The 13744-nt window shown below is 36.8% G+C and overlaps 1 protein-coding gene across 2 annotated transcripts in view; it reads right to left on the reverse strand.

Moving 5' to 3' along the window:
• The window catches only part of SNX4 (sorting nexin 4), a 70010-nt gene continuing 56266 nt past the window's right edge, over positions 1-13744 (reverse strand). For both annotated transcript variants that reach the window (XM_053220974.1, XM_027061069.2), the window contains 5 exons: positions 13198-13287; positions 10826-10925; positions 7923-8068; positions 5879-5993; positions 1-1175 (listed from right to left, as the gene is read on the reverse strand). In XM_053220974.1, the coding sequence (XP_053076949.1) occupies positions 1128-1175; positions 5879-5993; positions 7923-8068; positions 10826-10925; positions 13198-13287 (499 nt within the window). In that variant the 3' untranslated portion in view covers positions 1-1127. The remainder of the gene's footprint in view (positions 1176-5878; positions 5994-7922; positions 8069-10825; positions 10926-13197; positions 13288-13744) is intronic.

Raw genomic sequence — 13744 nt, forward strand, 5'->3', positions numbered from 1 at the left:
TCAGCACAATACTTCATTTATTTATTGTAAGTCTGGCAAACAGCACAAAAATCCAGCAACATTTTAAACATGTAAAAAAGTCAAATGCTGAACAGTACTGGGGATTTTTTTTTTTACATTAATTAGTAATAATGAGAACAGATTTAAAATACTGCAAAGCTAGCAAAATGAGGGTACTTGGCTTCTGAACATATACCACACACACACACACACACCATACAAACAATATAATTTATCTTTACAAAAATTACAGCCAAGCAATAGAGAAGAAGGATGTTAATAATGAAGATACTAACACATATGTTCACTACATGTATCTTATACAATGAAATGCTACATCTTGTACCCTGAAATGCCATGTGTAGAGAGCCAAGCATAGTAAATTTAGGCTCATCACTGAGGTTAAGAATTATTTGAGAAGAATTTAGTGCTTACATGTAACATATTCAATTAAAACTTTCTATATAGCAATTCCTGGATCATAACAATGCGTCCCACTATATATCTGAGAAGTTGAGTCTTCTTTGTTGGCAGTATAAAATTTCTGACCAGTATCAAAATTCTGGTAAAACACAAATTGAAGGCATTTTCTAGTGTATGCAAATGTTATAGGGGGCATCAATGAATGTGAGAGAAAACCTTAGAGTTCACACTAAGTTTCTGCTGAGCTTTGTCAAACCAAACAGCTCAACTATAAGGCAAGAAAAAATAACCCCCTATAACAGATTAGTGGGTCTTACTAAGTAAAGACAGGAATGCAATCTTGGGGAAAAATTCCCTACAGAAACAGATCTGAAACAACTGGCATTGAAACAAACATATTATCTAACATCTTTCATTCAGTCACTGGTTCAGAAGCCTGACAAACAATATACTGGTATATATTATCAAATTAACATTTTGGAATCAGCACCAGTCCCCAAAACCTCAAATTATAATATTTAATATTCATTAAAATACATCCTTTTTGTGCTATATTAACACAACTACAATCAAATTAAAGAAAGTTGAATTTACTCAACTTATATATATTTTTGTGTATACTGGATAGCAACTTTATTTTTTTTTTATTTACTTGTGCTTCTGTTCTGGGGCACTTTGATTGAAGAGAAATTCATTTCACAGGATTACATCTTGCTAAAGCATTCCTTAGCATTGGTCCAAACTTGAATTCCCTATTAAAAACAAAAACAAGAAAGAAAAAAACTTTAAAATGTAATCTTGGAAGGATTCTGAAAATCCAACTGTTTGGCTTACTGGTATGCTACTTTCACCTTTTGGAGTAACTGTCAAGTCCAGCAAATATGACACTATTTCTAGCAATGACTAATATAAGTGAATGTCTAATGCTTCTGAAAAAAGAGAATCGCTTATATAGCCTATCTTCAAGATGGGGAAAGAGCTACTACAACTTTTTGGAAAACTGAGTTTTCAAGGCTCATAACAAACTTATTTATTCATATCACGTTTGCATTATTTCTATTTGTAAACCAAACAAGTTTTCAGGAAATTGTTCTATTAATACTTAAAACAAAAGAAAAATACCTTATTAGTTTAACAATTAAATAAAAATTAATTGATTATTTAAAAATTAATGGATTATTAAATTATTAGTCTAACAACACATGTTTTGATAAAAACCAATAATATGCTGAATTATCAGATCCTTCTTAGTGTTCTGGCAGGCTATTCAGCACAAAGCTAATACAATATACCTAATATGCTTAAACAAAAATGCATGTATATAAAAATATAGCAGTAAAATCTAAGGAAGTGGTAGAAACAAAGGTATTTTTTCAACAAACAAGACACATATTTTATGAAGAAGTAGTATTTTCTTTAATATTTAAGTATGCCAATATCTATCAATATTCGAAGCTTTGATAAATATCTTCAAATCTTAAATATCTTTGGCTGGATAAAGCAGTATCTAATAGAGTACTGGTTGTTAGAAAGGATAAGATATGGACTATCACAGTAAGAGATCTATGAGACATCAAATGAGCAAACAAAAACTACACACTAGCACATACAATGCAATCCCATTTGTGCAGGGAAAAGGAAAGTGTATATTTTCTTAATGATTGTAAATGTGTAAGAATGTCTGGAAGGATACACATGAAGTCTGTAACAGTGGTAAGTTTCTAAAAAGGGATTTGGGGGAGGAGGGAGAGAATTTTTACTTAATATGCTTCTGGATTTTTAAAATTTTTGCAATGAGAGTATGTTACTTTTATGATAGTTTTTCTGCTCTGACCTTTATCATTTCCTTCCTTCTACTAACCTTGGCTTTGTTCTTTCTGTAAACCCTTTAGGTGTAGGTTACATTGAGACTTTTCTTCTTCTTTTTTCTGTATGTTTATTTATTTATTTGGCGTGGGGCACAGGGGGTGGACAGAAAGAGGGAGAGACGGAGAATCCCAAGGCAGGCTCCGCACTGTCAGCACAGAGCCCAATGCAGAGCTCAAACTCATGAACTGCGAGATCATGACTTGAGCCAAAATCAAGAGTCAGATACTCAACTGACTAAGCCACCCAGGCGTCCCGAGATTTTTCTTGTTTCTTGTATTGCTATAAATTCCTTCTTTGAACGGCTTTTGCTGCATCCCAAAGATTTTGAATCATTGTGTTTTCATTTTCATTTGTATTTTTTGATTGCCTCTTTGATTTCTCCATTAATTCATTGAAGGTTTGGTTAGCATACTGGTTAGCCTCCACAAGTTTGTGTTTTTCCAGTTTTTTTCTTGTGACTGATTCCTGGTTTCATGCAATTGTGGTCAGAAAAGATGATATTATTTCAGTTTTCTTCAATTTACTGAGACTTGTTTCGTGGCCTAACATGTGATCTATCCTGGAGAATATTCCATGTGCACTTGAAAAGAACGTGTATTCTGTTGTTTTTGGATGGAATGTTCTATATGTATCTGTTAAGGCCATGTGGGCTAAAGCATCACTCAAAGATACTATTTCCTTATTGATTTTCTGCCTTGATGATCTATTCATTGATATGAGTGGGGTGTTAAAACCCCCTACAATTATTGTATTACCATCAATTTCTCCCTTTATGTCTGTTAATATTTACCTTATGTATTTAGGTGTTCCAGTGTTGGGTAGATATTTACAACTGTTACATCCTCTTACTGGATTGGCCCCTTTATCAGTATGTAATGCCCTTTGTCTACTGTTACAGTCTTTGTTTTAAAGTCTATTTTGTCTAAGTACTGCACCTTACCTTTTTTTCCCCACTTCTATTTGCATGGAATATCTTTTTCCATATGATTATTTTTTTAATTTGAAAAGATAAAGTAGCTTAAAAATCAATAAAGTATTGGGGTGCCTGCATGGCTCAGTTGGTTACGCACCTGATTTAGGCTCAGGTCATGATCTCACGGTTCATGGGTTTAAGCCCCATGTCAGGCTCTGTGCTAACAGCTCAGAGCCTGGAGCCTACTCAGAATTCTGTGTCTCCCTCTCCCTCTCTGCCCCTTCCCCACTTGCACTCTATCTCAAAAATAAATAATGTTAAAAAAAAACAAATTAAGTATTTCGTAAAAGCTCAGTCCTTGATTCAACAAATTAGAAAATTCACTATAAAAAAGGTTAACCAAAATAATACTTAGAATAATTGATTTTTAAATGCTAATATTAATGCTTTTTATATAAAACTATTTTGTTTTGGTTTACTACTACTTCAATTTAGTCATTTGATTATATTCAATTACCACTTTGGATATCTGACACTATAACACGGTATGGTATATTTTAAAAGTTAATATACAACTAAAATAAAATATAGATAATCATATTTATCTAAAAAAAACTAGTATTAATCTTGACTTCTTGTACTTAAGTTTCTAAAAAAAAATACTGTAGATTTTCAAATACAAAAATCTATTATTCTACTTAAGGAAGAAAATAAAACATGATGAAACTTTATAGTACTGTTCCTGGGAAATAAAGTGAACACACATCTTTCAAACCTCATGTAGTAAACTCTTGTTTACTGTAATGGTTTTCTTAGGAAACATGAGTAGACATACAAGCTATCCAACAGTATGTCCAAATACACCTACAGTGATATCCTTTTTATTCAGAGATTAATTTCTAGCACCCTCAACCACCCCGCCCTAGGTAAAATGGGGAGAAAAGTCCTTTGAGCCATTATATAGTCTGCATTTTCCTTTGGAAAAGCAGCAAACAGAAGATCACAAGAAGCTTACTGATGAGTCTTTTATGAAAACACAATAAAACCAACTCTTAAAAACGTGCGTTACCTGATCTTTCAGACCTCCTGAGATTAAAAAAGGGCAGGCCAGAAAGACGACTAAACGTGAGGCACCCTGTAAAGCAGTAGGATGTGGCACAATGACAACAATAGATAAAACACCACCAAGCTGTAATCATACTCCACTGTCAGCATTTGCAGATGGTTTGGTCATGATTTTAACTTTTCTTAAGTGACCCCAAAGATCTATAACATGGAGTAACTTACACTTTAACTGGGGCATAAATATGAATTTGCCCAATACAAAAAAAGCCCACTTGACTAATGCTAGAGTCTGGTGCTTACATCTTAAAATATCTTTGTTTACTATGCTTACTGCTAGTGATACAAGTGAAAAGGGCTAGGGAAGTGATGGTGACTAGCCAGAAAATACACATTTCAGATGAATTAAAGCATAAGTTGTTTATATGAGCATGGTTTTTCCAAGAAGGTCTCCATAACTGAGAATTCATCTTGTTATTTACATGATTTACTGAGACAATGCATGTTAAGTTGCTTGGTAGACTGCAAAATGCTGGTAAATTGTAAAGCACTGATAGTAGCTGATAGACACATAGGCAGGTCTTGGGTTATAAAAAAGAAGGAATGTTTCATATTTTGTTCTTACAACAGCATTTTAGAAAGATTTTGGTATTGTCAAAACACTCCCCTGGGGCCCCTGGGTGGCTCATTCGGTTGAGCGTCTGACTTTGGCTCAGGTCACATGATCTCACGGTTTGTGAGTTCGAGCCCCGCGCTGGGCTCTGTGCTGACAGCTCAGAGCCGGGAACCTGCTTCAGATTCTGTGTCTCCCTCTCTCTCTGCCTCTCCCCCACTTGTGCTCTGTCTCTCTCTCTCTTAAAAATAAAATGTAAAAAAAAAAAAAATTTTTTTTTTCAAATAAAATATAAAACTCCCCAAAATGAAGCTTCCATGTTCATATCTTCTACTATGGACATCAGCTACATGGAAGACTCACTATGACAACAAACCATGTCATGACCACATTTTCTCCAATGTTTAAGCTATTTTCCAATCAAAGCACTATCTATCACTATTAGGAACAGTATTTTACCACCATATCCAAGAACACCATATAATCCAAGTAAAGTTGTTGGTATATATTTGCAAATACTGGATATAAATAGAGCACAGAAATTTGGTACCTTAGGTGAATGAAGACTCAGTAATCGACATTTTGATTATTAAAAAATACTTCTTTCAAAATTAAGTAAAGAAATTGGAAAACATTCTGGAAGGGGAGAAGGGGAGAAGGGGAGAAGAATGGGCTTTAAAATGAAAATGAAAGGGGCACCTGGGTGGCTCAGTCACTTAAAGCACCCAGCATTGGCTCAGGTCATGATCTCATGGTTTGTGAGTTCAAGCCCTGCGTCGGCCTCTGTGCTGGTAGCTCAGAGCCTGCTTCAGATTCTGTGTCTTTCTCTCTGCCCCTCCCCTGCTTGCACTCTCTCTCTCTCTCAAAATAAATAAATAAACATTAAAAAAATAAATTAAATTAAAATAAGCTTTCTAGTCCAAGGAAGAGAAATTAGTTTTAAAGAAATTCATAAGCACTTTTGAATATACCGTATCTTCCCTGACACCAAAACCTACCTTTTTGCACATACTGATCTGCATGACTGCATAGCTTATGAGAGCTTCCTTTAAATCATGGTTCTTTTGTTCTTTGAAGCGTTCAATATCAGCCCAAGCATTTTTCACAAATTCTCTGAAATAAAATGTGTAGTCAACATTATTACTTACTCAAATTATGTAAACTATATTATAAATTCTAATAACCAGTTCTCATTCGCATTGGTTTTTGTCTATATAGATGAAAAAACTATTGTATATATGACAGTTTTTTTTCTTCCTAAAAATTATACTAGAAAAAAAAAGCAGAGACAGTCATACATTCTTCTTCATTTTAATAATCAATATTTTTGCCCCAAGAATTCCAGCTTCAAATCATTCCCATAAATCAGCTATAAATGGCTCTTTCCACATGACGTTGCCCTCCTGGAGTCACTGGAAAACATACACTCTTTTGACAAGATATACCGTATCACAATCATCATGTACTTGCTTTAAATGACAACTAGAGTTTTCAAAATTCTGAGAGGCATTTACCTTTTTAACTCTACTCATAAAAGTTTACTTTTACTTATTTGGTGCCAGTTCTAAAAATTAACAAAAACACCTCAAAACCAATGATACACTCTTGGTCTGCCTTGATCTACATACTATTGGACAAAAACAGCAATAAGGAAAATAAGTCAGTGACGGAAGACCTTTGAGAGTTGAATTTCTAGAAATACTTATGGAATAATCACATGCCAAGCCAATGTAAGATGTTGGAACATAAAGATGAAACATACACAGTCATTGACTTAGAAGGGCTCCTGAACACCCAAAACAAAACTGCCATGCTATTGTGGCATGAGCTAAGTGCTATGACAGCCTGCAAGGCTAGGAGTAAGCTTCACAAAGAAAGCGCAAGAGCTGGGCACTGAAGAATCATCAGGCTTTTGTTAAGTGATGGAGAAGAAAGGGCAAAGGGAATGTGCAAAGGCCAGAAATCAGGAAAAGTGCAGGAAAATAATTTTATAAAGTTGAAATTCTTCTTTCTCTTTCCCCCATACTAAAACTGTTTCTGTAACATGATTTTTGATCATTCAAATTTCTTAGGAAGTCAATCACTACATGTTAGAAGAAAAGGTTATAGGGGTGTCTGGTTGGCCCAGTCATTGGAGCCTGTGACTTTGATCTCAGGGTTGGAAGTCTGAGCCTGATGTTGGATGTAGAGATTACTGGGTTTTTTTTGTTTTTTGTGGTTTTTTTGAGAGAGAGAGAGAATGCAATATGGGGAGAGGGAGAGTAAAAGAAAGAGGGGCAGGCGGGGAGAGAGAGAGGGAGAAAATCTTAAGCAGGCTCCAGGCTCAGCATGGAGCCCGATGCAGGACTCAATCCCATGACCTTGGGATCAGGACCTGAGCCAAAATAAGAGTCAGACACTCAATTGACTGAGCCACCCAGGTGCCCCAGAGATTATTTAAAAATAAAATCTTTAAAAAAAATTTTTGAACATTTATTTATTTTTAATCTTTATTTATTTTTGAAACAGAGAGACAGAGTGTGAGCAGGGAAGGAGCAGCTAGAGAGAGGGAGACACAGAATCCGAAGCAGGGTCCAGGCCCTGAGCTGTCAGCACAGAGCCTGACATGGGGTTCAAACTCATGAACTGTGAGATCATGACCTGAGCTGAAGTTGGACACTCAACCAACTGAGCCACCCAGGCTCCCCGAATATTTATTTTTAAGACAGAACACGGGGGGGGAGGGGGTGCGAGAGGAGGGGTAGAACACAGAGTGAAACACAGATTCCGAAGCAGGCTCCAGGCTGAGCTGTCAGCATGGAGTCCAATGCGGGGCTCAAACCCACGGAGTGATCATGACCTGAGCTAAAGCCAGATGCTCAACCAACTGAGCCACCCAGGCACCCCTAAAAATAAAATCTTAAAAAAAAATTGCCCTTGAAGAACAGACTATATTTCAGGGATGTTAATGAAGATGGGAAATGTTATAAAAAAAACAAACAAACCAACAATCCTCCATGTAGTACACATGTCTAGCTTTGTTAAACATCTCAGCATTTTTACCTGCCTTCCAGATTTTTAGACTTTAGCTGTTGCTCTCCTTCATTTATTTGTTCTTCTAGCACCTTTATTCTGGCTTCTCTTTGCTCTGGAGTTTCTTGGCCAAAGAGCTTGGTAGTCATTCCCTTCAAGGAAAATGTTCTCACAGTCTAAAATGAAATAGAAACAGGTGAATGGATGAACAAAATGTGGCATATACATATAAAGAAATATTATTATTCAGCCTGAGAAAGGAAAGAAATTCCAACACATGCTACAACATGGATAAACCTGAGAACATTATGCTAAGTGGAAATAAGCAAGTCATGAAAGGACAAATACTACATGATTCTACTTAATGTAAGGTATCTAGGGTAGTCAAAGTCATAGAGACAGAAAGTAGAATGGTGACTCTCAGGGGCTGAGGAGAGAGGGAAATTGATAGTTGATGTTCAATGGTATAGAGTTTCAATTTTGCAAGATGAAGAGAGTTCTAGAGGTTGGTTACACAACAATGTGAATGTACTTACTACTACTGAACTGTATACCACTTAAAAATGGTTAAGATTATCCCTAGTATAATCTTTCATTAACCTATGCTTCCATAAAACTGCTTTTAATTTATATCAATGTAAATTCAATAGCTGTAATAATTTCTTCCACTGTTTTCTGAGTTTGAAATAAGAGTAAAAATTAAAATATTTTTTAAAAAGAAAAATAAACAAGGGCGCCTGGGTGGCTCAGTCGGTTAAGCGTCCAACTTTGGCTCAGGTCATGATCTTGCGGTTTGTGAGTTCGAGCCCCGCGTCGGGCTCTGTGCTGACAGCTTGGAGCCTGGAGCCTGCTTCAAATTCTGTGTCTCTGTCTCTCTCTGCCCCTCCCCCACTCGTGCTCTGTCTCTATCAAAAATAAATAAATGTAAAAAAAAATTTTTTTTAAAGAAAAATAAGCCACAGGTAAAAAAACAATGGTTAAGATGATAAATTTTGTTATGTATATTTAACCACAATTAAACATTTTTTTTAAAAAGGGAAACAGAGGGGCACCTGCGTGGCTCAGTCGGTTAAGTGTCCGACTTTGGCTCAGATCATGATCTCACGGTTCGTGGGTTCGAGCCCTGGACAGGGCTCTGTGCCGACAGCCCAGAGCCTGGAGCTTGCTTCAGATTCTGTGTCTCCTTCTCTCTGCCCCTTCCCTGCTCGCTCACTCTGTCTCTCTCTCTTAAAAATAAACATTTTTGGGGCGCCTGGGTGGCTCAGTCGGTTAAGCGTCTGACTTAGCTCAGGTCACGATCTCACGGTTCGTGAGTTTGAGCCCCGCGTCAGGCTCTGGGCTGATGGCTCAGAGCCTGGAGCCTGCTTCCGATTCTGTGTCTCCCTCTCTCTCTGCCCCTCCCCCATTCGTGCTCTGTCTCTCTCTGTCTCAAAAATAAATAAACATTAAAAAAAAAATTTAAAAAAATAAACATTTTTTAAAAATTTTTTTTTAAATTTAAAAAAAAGGGAAACAAAACTTTTGCCATTTCCTCCTAGCTCAGTACAGAAGCACCAATAAGTCTTACAACCAGGGGGCTCCTAATGTGATTCCTAACACTGGAATAATATGGAATAGTCAAAAAGAAAAAAATTCTAACTGAACTTCTTAATCAAATGGAAAACTTCTATGTGAAGCATTAGGCAAGTTATTTCTTTAGATTAGAGGTCATTTTGTAAACATTTCTCTATGACATAAAAAATAGATAAAAAAATCCAACAGGTGACAAAGGAAACAGGCCAAACTAAAACAAAAAACATTTAAAATCTGCGCAATACACACTGAAACTTGGTTATCAATTAAATAGGATGCCTTCCCTTGGAGGGTAGCCTCAAGCATCACTGCTTTAACATTTCCTTACTCTCTGGAGATTACTAAGGGAAACACTTTTCCCTTCACATGTAGGAGTAGAGAATCATGCTCCCTGAAAATGGCCTGGGAGTTTCCCCTCAGTTCTAAAAATAAATCAAGCCTAGGGGTGCCTGGGTGGCTCAGTGGGTTGAGCTTACGACTTTGGCTCAGGTCAGGATCTCGCAGTCCAGGAGTTCGAGCTCTGCATTGGGCTCTGTGCTGACAGCTCAGAGCCTGGAGCCTCTTCGGATTCTGTGTCTCCCTCTCTCTCTCTCTGCCCCTCCCCTGCTCATGCTCTGTCTCTCTCTCTCTCTCTCTCTCTCAAATATAAACATTAAAAATAAATAAATAAGTAGAAAGAAAGAAAGAAAGAAAGAAAGAAAGAAAGAAAGAAAGAAATCAAGCCTAGTATATACATGTTTCATAGTCAAATGGTCTTTTCCTACAACATATATCTGTGACTTTTCAGAGATAACAAAGTACTTGTTAAGTATGAAGTGACTGGTAAATGGTAGCACTGTCACTTTCATTATTTCCAGATTGTGTACTCTCACTACGACAGCTAATTTATTCCAATAAAATGGCTACACAGTAGAAAGCCGATTATAAAAATGATCTAAGGTTCATAAAATAAGATACAGAATTTTCTTCACAACTATTCCCTATACCAGAAGCTCCTTCTTATGAGAGATAAACGGATTCAAACTGGGCAAGGCTTTCCAAAATAAGCTAAAATTTCTATGATTTACTTTGTAAAAGTCATTATTTCAATCACAAAGAATAATGCTTTTTCACTTGTACTGAATATAAATGAGAAGACACTATACAGAGCAATGTTGGCAGAATTTCTTACACTGCTATGTAATATGATGTTTTAATGGCTTATATCTTTTTATATCAAGATCACAAACCAAGGAATTACAAAGTTGCCCATAAATTATTCCCCTATAAAAGCTACAGGCATCTTGGGTATTACAACTGCAGCTCATTCCTTATACGGCCTGCTGCACTAATACCAGAGACTGAAATGGAAACACACTCACCCCAGTTGCCAGTTCCTCACATTGCTGCTTTTTGGATGCTAAGTCCTGAGCAGCCATCTCCAAGTCATACTGCATAAGTTCATGTTTCCTGCATACAGCCCTAGGGATGAAAAAAAGTGCTGCCACTTAATTTTTATGGCTTCTCTTTTAACATATTAAAATTTTTCAGGGGCACCTGGGTGCTTCAGTCGGTTAAGCATCCAACTATTCATTTCAGCTCAGTTCATGACTTCACAGTTGTAGGATCGAGCACCCATGTAGGGCTCTGTGCTGGGTGTGGAACATGCTTAGGATTCTCTTTCTCTGTCCCTGTCCCCCAGTTGCACATACACGTGTTTTCTTTTTCAAGAAAAAAATTTTTTTTCTCCCCAGGGGTAGAGAGGAAATATTTACAATATGTACCTAGAATTTTCAAGTTTAAAATGCAATAGCCCAATATAAAATGAAATCTACCAGGGGTGCCTGAGTGGCTCAGTCAGTTAAGTCTAACTCTTGATTTCAACTCAGGTCATGATCTCAAGGTTTGTGAGATTAGGATTCTCTCTCTCCCCCTCCCCTCTCTCTGCCTCTCCCCTGCTGATGCTCTCTCTCTCAAAATAAATATTAAAAAAAATTAAAGTTAGAACCTAAGCATAAAAAGTATACATAATAAAAGATTTTTTTTTTTAAAATACTTGCAACATTTTTCTCAACAAACATACCATTATCACATACATTAATGAAATCTTTTGTGTAACATAGAAACTAATACTGGAATCTCACAAAGCAGCTGAGTATTCCTTAAATTCAAATTTTTCATCTTTATATAGAAATGTCTTAGTTTTTACTATAAGTGACCCATGCTTAGTGTAAAAAACAAAACAAAACTAAGATTCTAGCACAGAAATGTACAAAATAAAAAAACTTTCAAGAACTCCTTCTCTTCCCAACTCCACTATCCAGACACAATCCATGTTAATATTAATAGATGGTGCATATTCTGCCAGACCTTAGGTAGGCACTTACAAATACACATATGCACACGCCCCAAGTGATTCTACATATTATCTTACCTAACTATATACCACAGACATATCAATATACATTCATCTTTTCTATAGTTTTTAAGAACTGTACAGAATTCCACTCTGTTCAGCAACTTTCTTTTGCTTGGTAACATGAAAATACCTGGTGAAACTCCTGAGTACTCAAAGCTCTAGAAGGAGCAAGGTTAAAAATGTACAGATGTTTTGTATCAGCTACTAAACAGCTAAAGAAACACTGGTCCTCTATACTAACAGAATTCTTATATTGCTTTTAAAAATGACAGGAAAATAACCCAAAGTGGCTACAGCCAAAAGCCACCTATTTCAGGTAAATGGATTCATTTTTCTAAATTGGACAGAAAAAATATACTAATTTCTTCTCCTTTTTTTAATATTTATTTTTGACAGAGAGAGAGAGAGAGAGAGCGTGCGAGCACGCGCACGAGCATGTGAACTGGGGAGGGGCAGAGAGAGACGGAGACAGGTTCTGAAACGGGCTCTGTGCTGGGAGCAGAGGGCCCGATGTGGGGCTTGAACTCATGAACTGTGAGATCATGACCTGAGTCAAAGTCAGATGTTTAACCACTTGAGCCACCCAGGCACCCCTATGCTAATTTCTTCTAAAAGAGAACTATATACCAGAGAATTCTGTTTGGCTCTACAAGAGATACCATAAAAACAGAAGACAAAGTCCTGATATTAAGAAGTTACACAACCTTACTAAGAAGATAAGCAGATGTGGAAAAAATTACAAAATTAAAAAGGCAACATATTGCCTAGTGACAGGGCTACCTACACACAATTTGTATTTTGCATCCAATCTTCAAACTGAACAAATAGAAAGAACAACATACAAACAGTTCTGTGGCTGGAGACTGACTAGTTTTATCAATACCATGTTTCAAGAACAGGGCTGGTCTTAAATACCTCTACCCAGCACTCTGCAATACAGAGGAATACAAGGAGACCTCATTCAATACCTGGGGGATGAATTCATTTAAAAATCACCTTACTATCTTTGGGGTGCCTGGGTGGCTCAGTCAGTTAAGCATCCGACTTCGGCTCAGGTCATGATCTTGCAGCTTGTGAGTTCAAGCTGTGTACCGGGCTCTGTGCTGACAAATCGGAGCCTAGAGACTGCTTCGGATTGTGTCTCCCTCTCTCTCTGCCCCTCCCCCACTCACACTCTGTGTCTCTCTCTCTCTCAAAAATAAAATAACATTAAAAAAAATGTTTTTAAATAAATAAATAAAAATCACCTTACTATCTTTACTTTCTGGCAACATATGAAGTGAAGAGAGTGGTGACTAGCCACAGGGCTGCATCTGGAACATTTATTATACTTACCGCAGTGCTTCTGCATAAAACAGATACTCCTTTAGCTGATCTGCATAATGTTCTTCATCTTCTAAAATATCATCAATAGAAGATGCATACCTGTTTAAAAAACATTGCATACAAACTTTTATCATGATACAAGGTATTAATGATAGAAAGAAGTGTTGTTCAAAGTATGTATGGTCCAACAGACCATTTGCTACCTTCAGTAACAAAATAAGTACACAGAGTGAGACTAAGTATTGAGAAACATTTGTAGCAGTTAAAAAAATTTTTTTTAAATGTTTGTTTATTTTGGAGAGAAAGAGAGACAGAATGTGAGCAGGGGAGGGGCAGAGTGAGAGGGAGACACAGAATCTGAAACAGGCTCCAGGCTCTGAGCTGTAAGCACAGAGCCCGATGTGGGCTTGACCTCATGGACTATGAGATCATGACCTGAGCTGAAGTCAAGAAGCTTAACTGACTGAGCCACCCAGGCGCCCCTGTAGCAATTTTTAATTACCATGAAAATTTTATTGAATTTTACCAACATGTTTTGATCAGCAATGGCTTGGAA

Source organism: Acinonyx jubatus, chromosome C2 (assembly GCF_027475565.1).
Source record: "Acinonyx jubatus isolate Ajub_Pintada_27869175 chromosome C2, VMU_Ajub_asm_v1.0, whole genome shotgun sequence".
NCBI lineage: Eukaryota > Metazoa > Chordata > Mammalia > Carnivora > Felidae > Acinonyx > Acinonyx jubatus.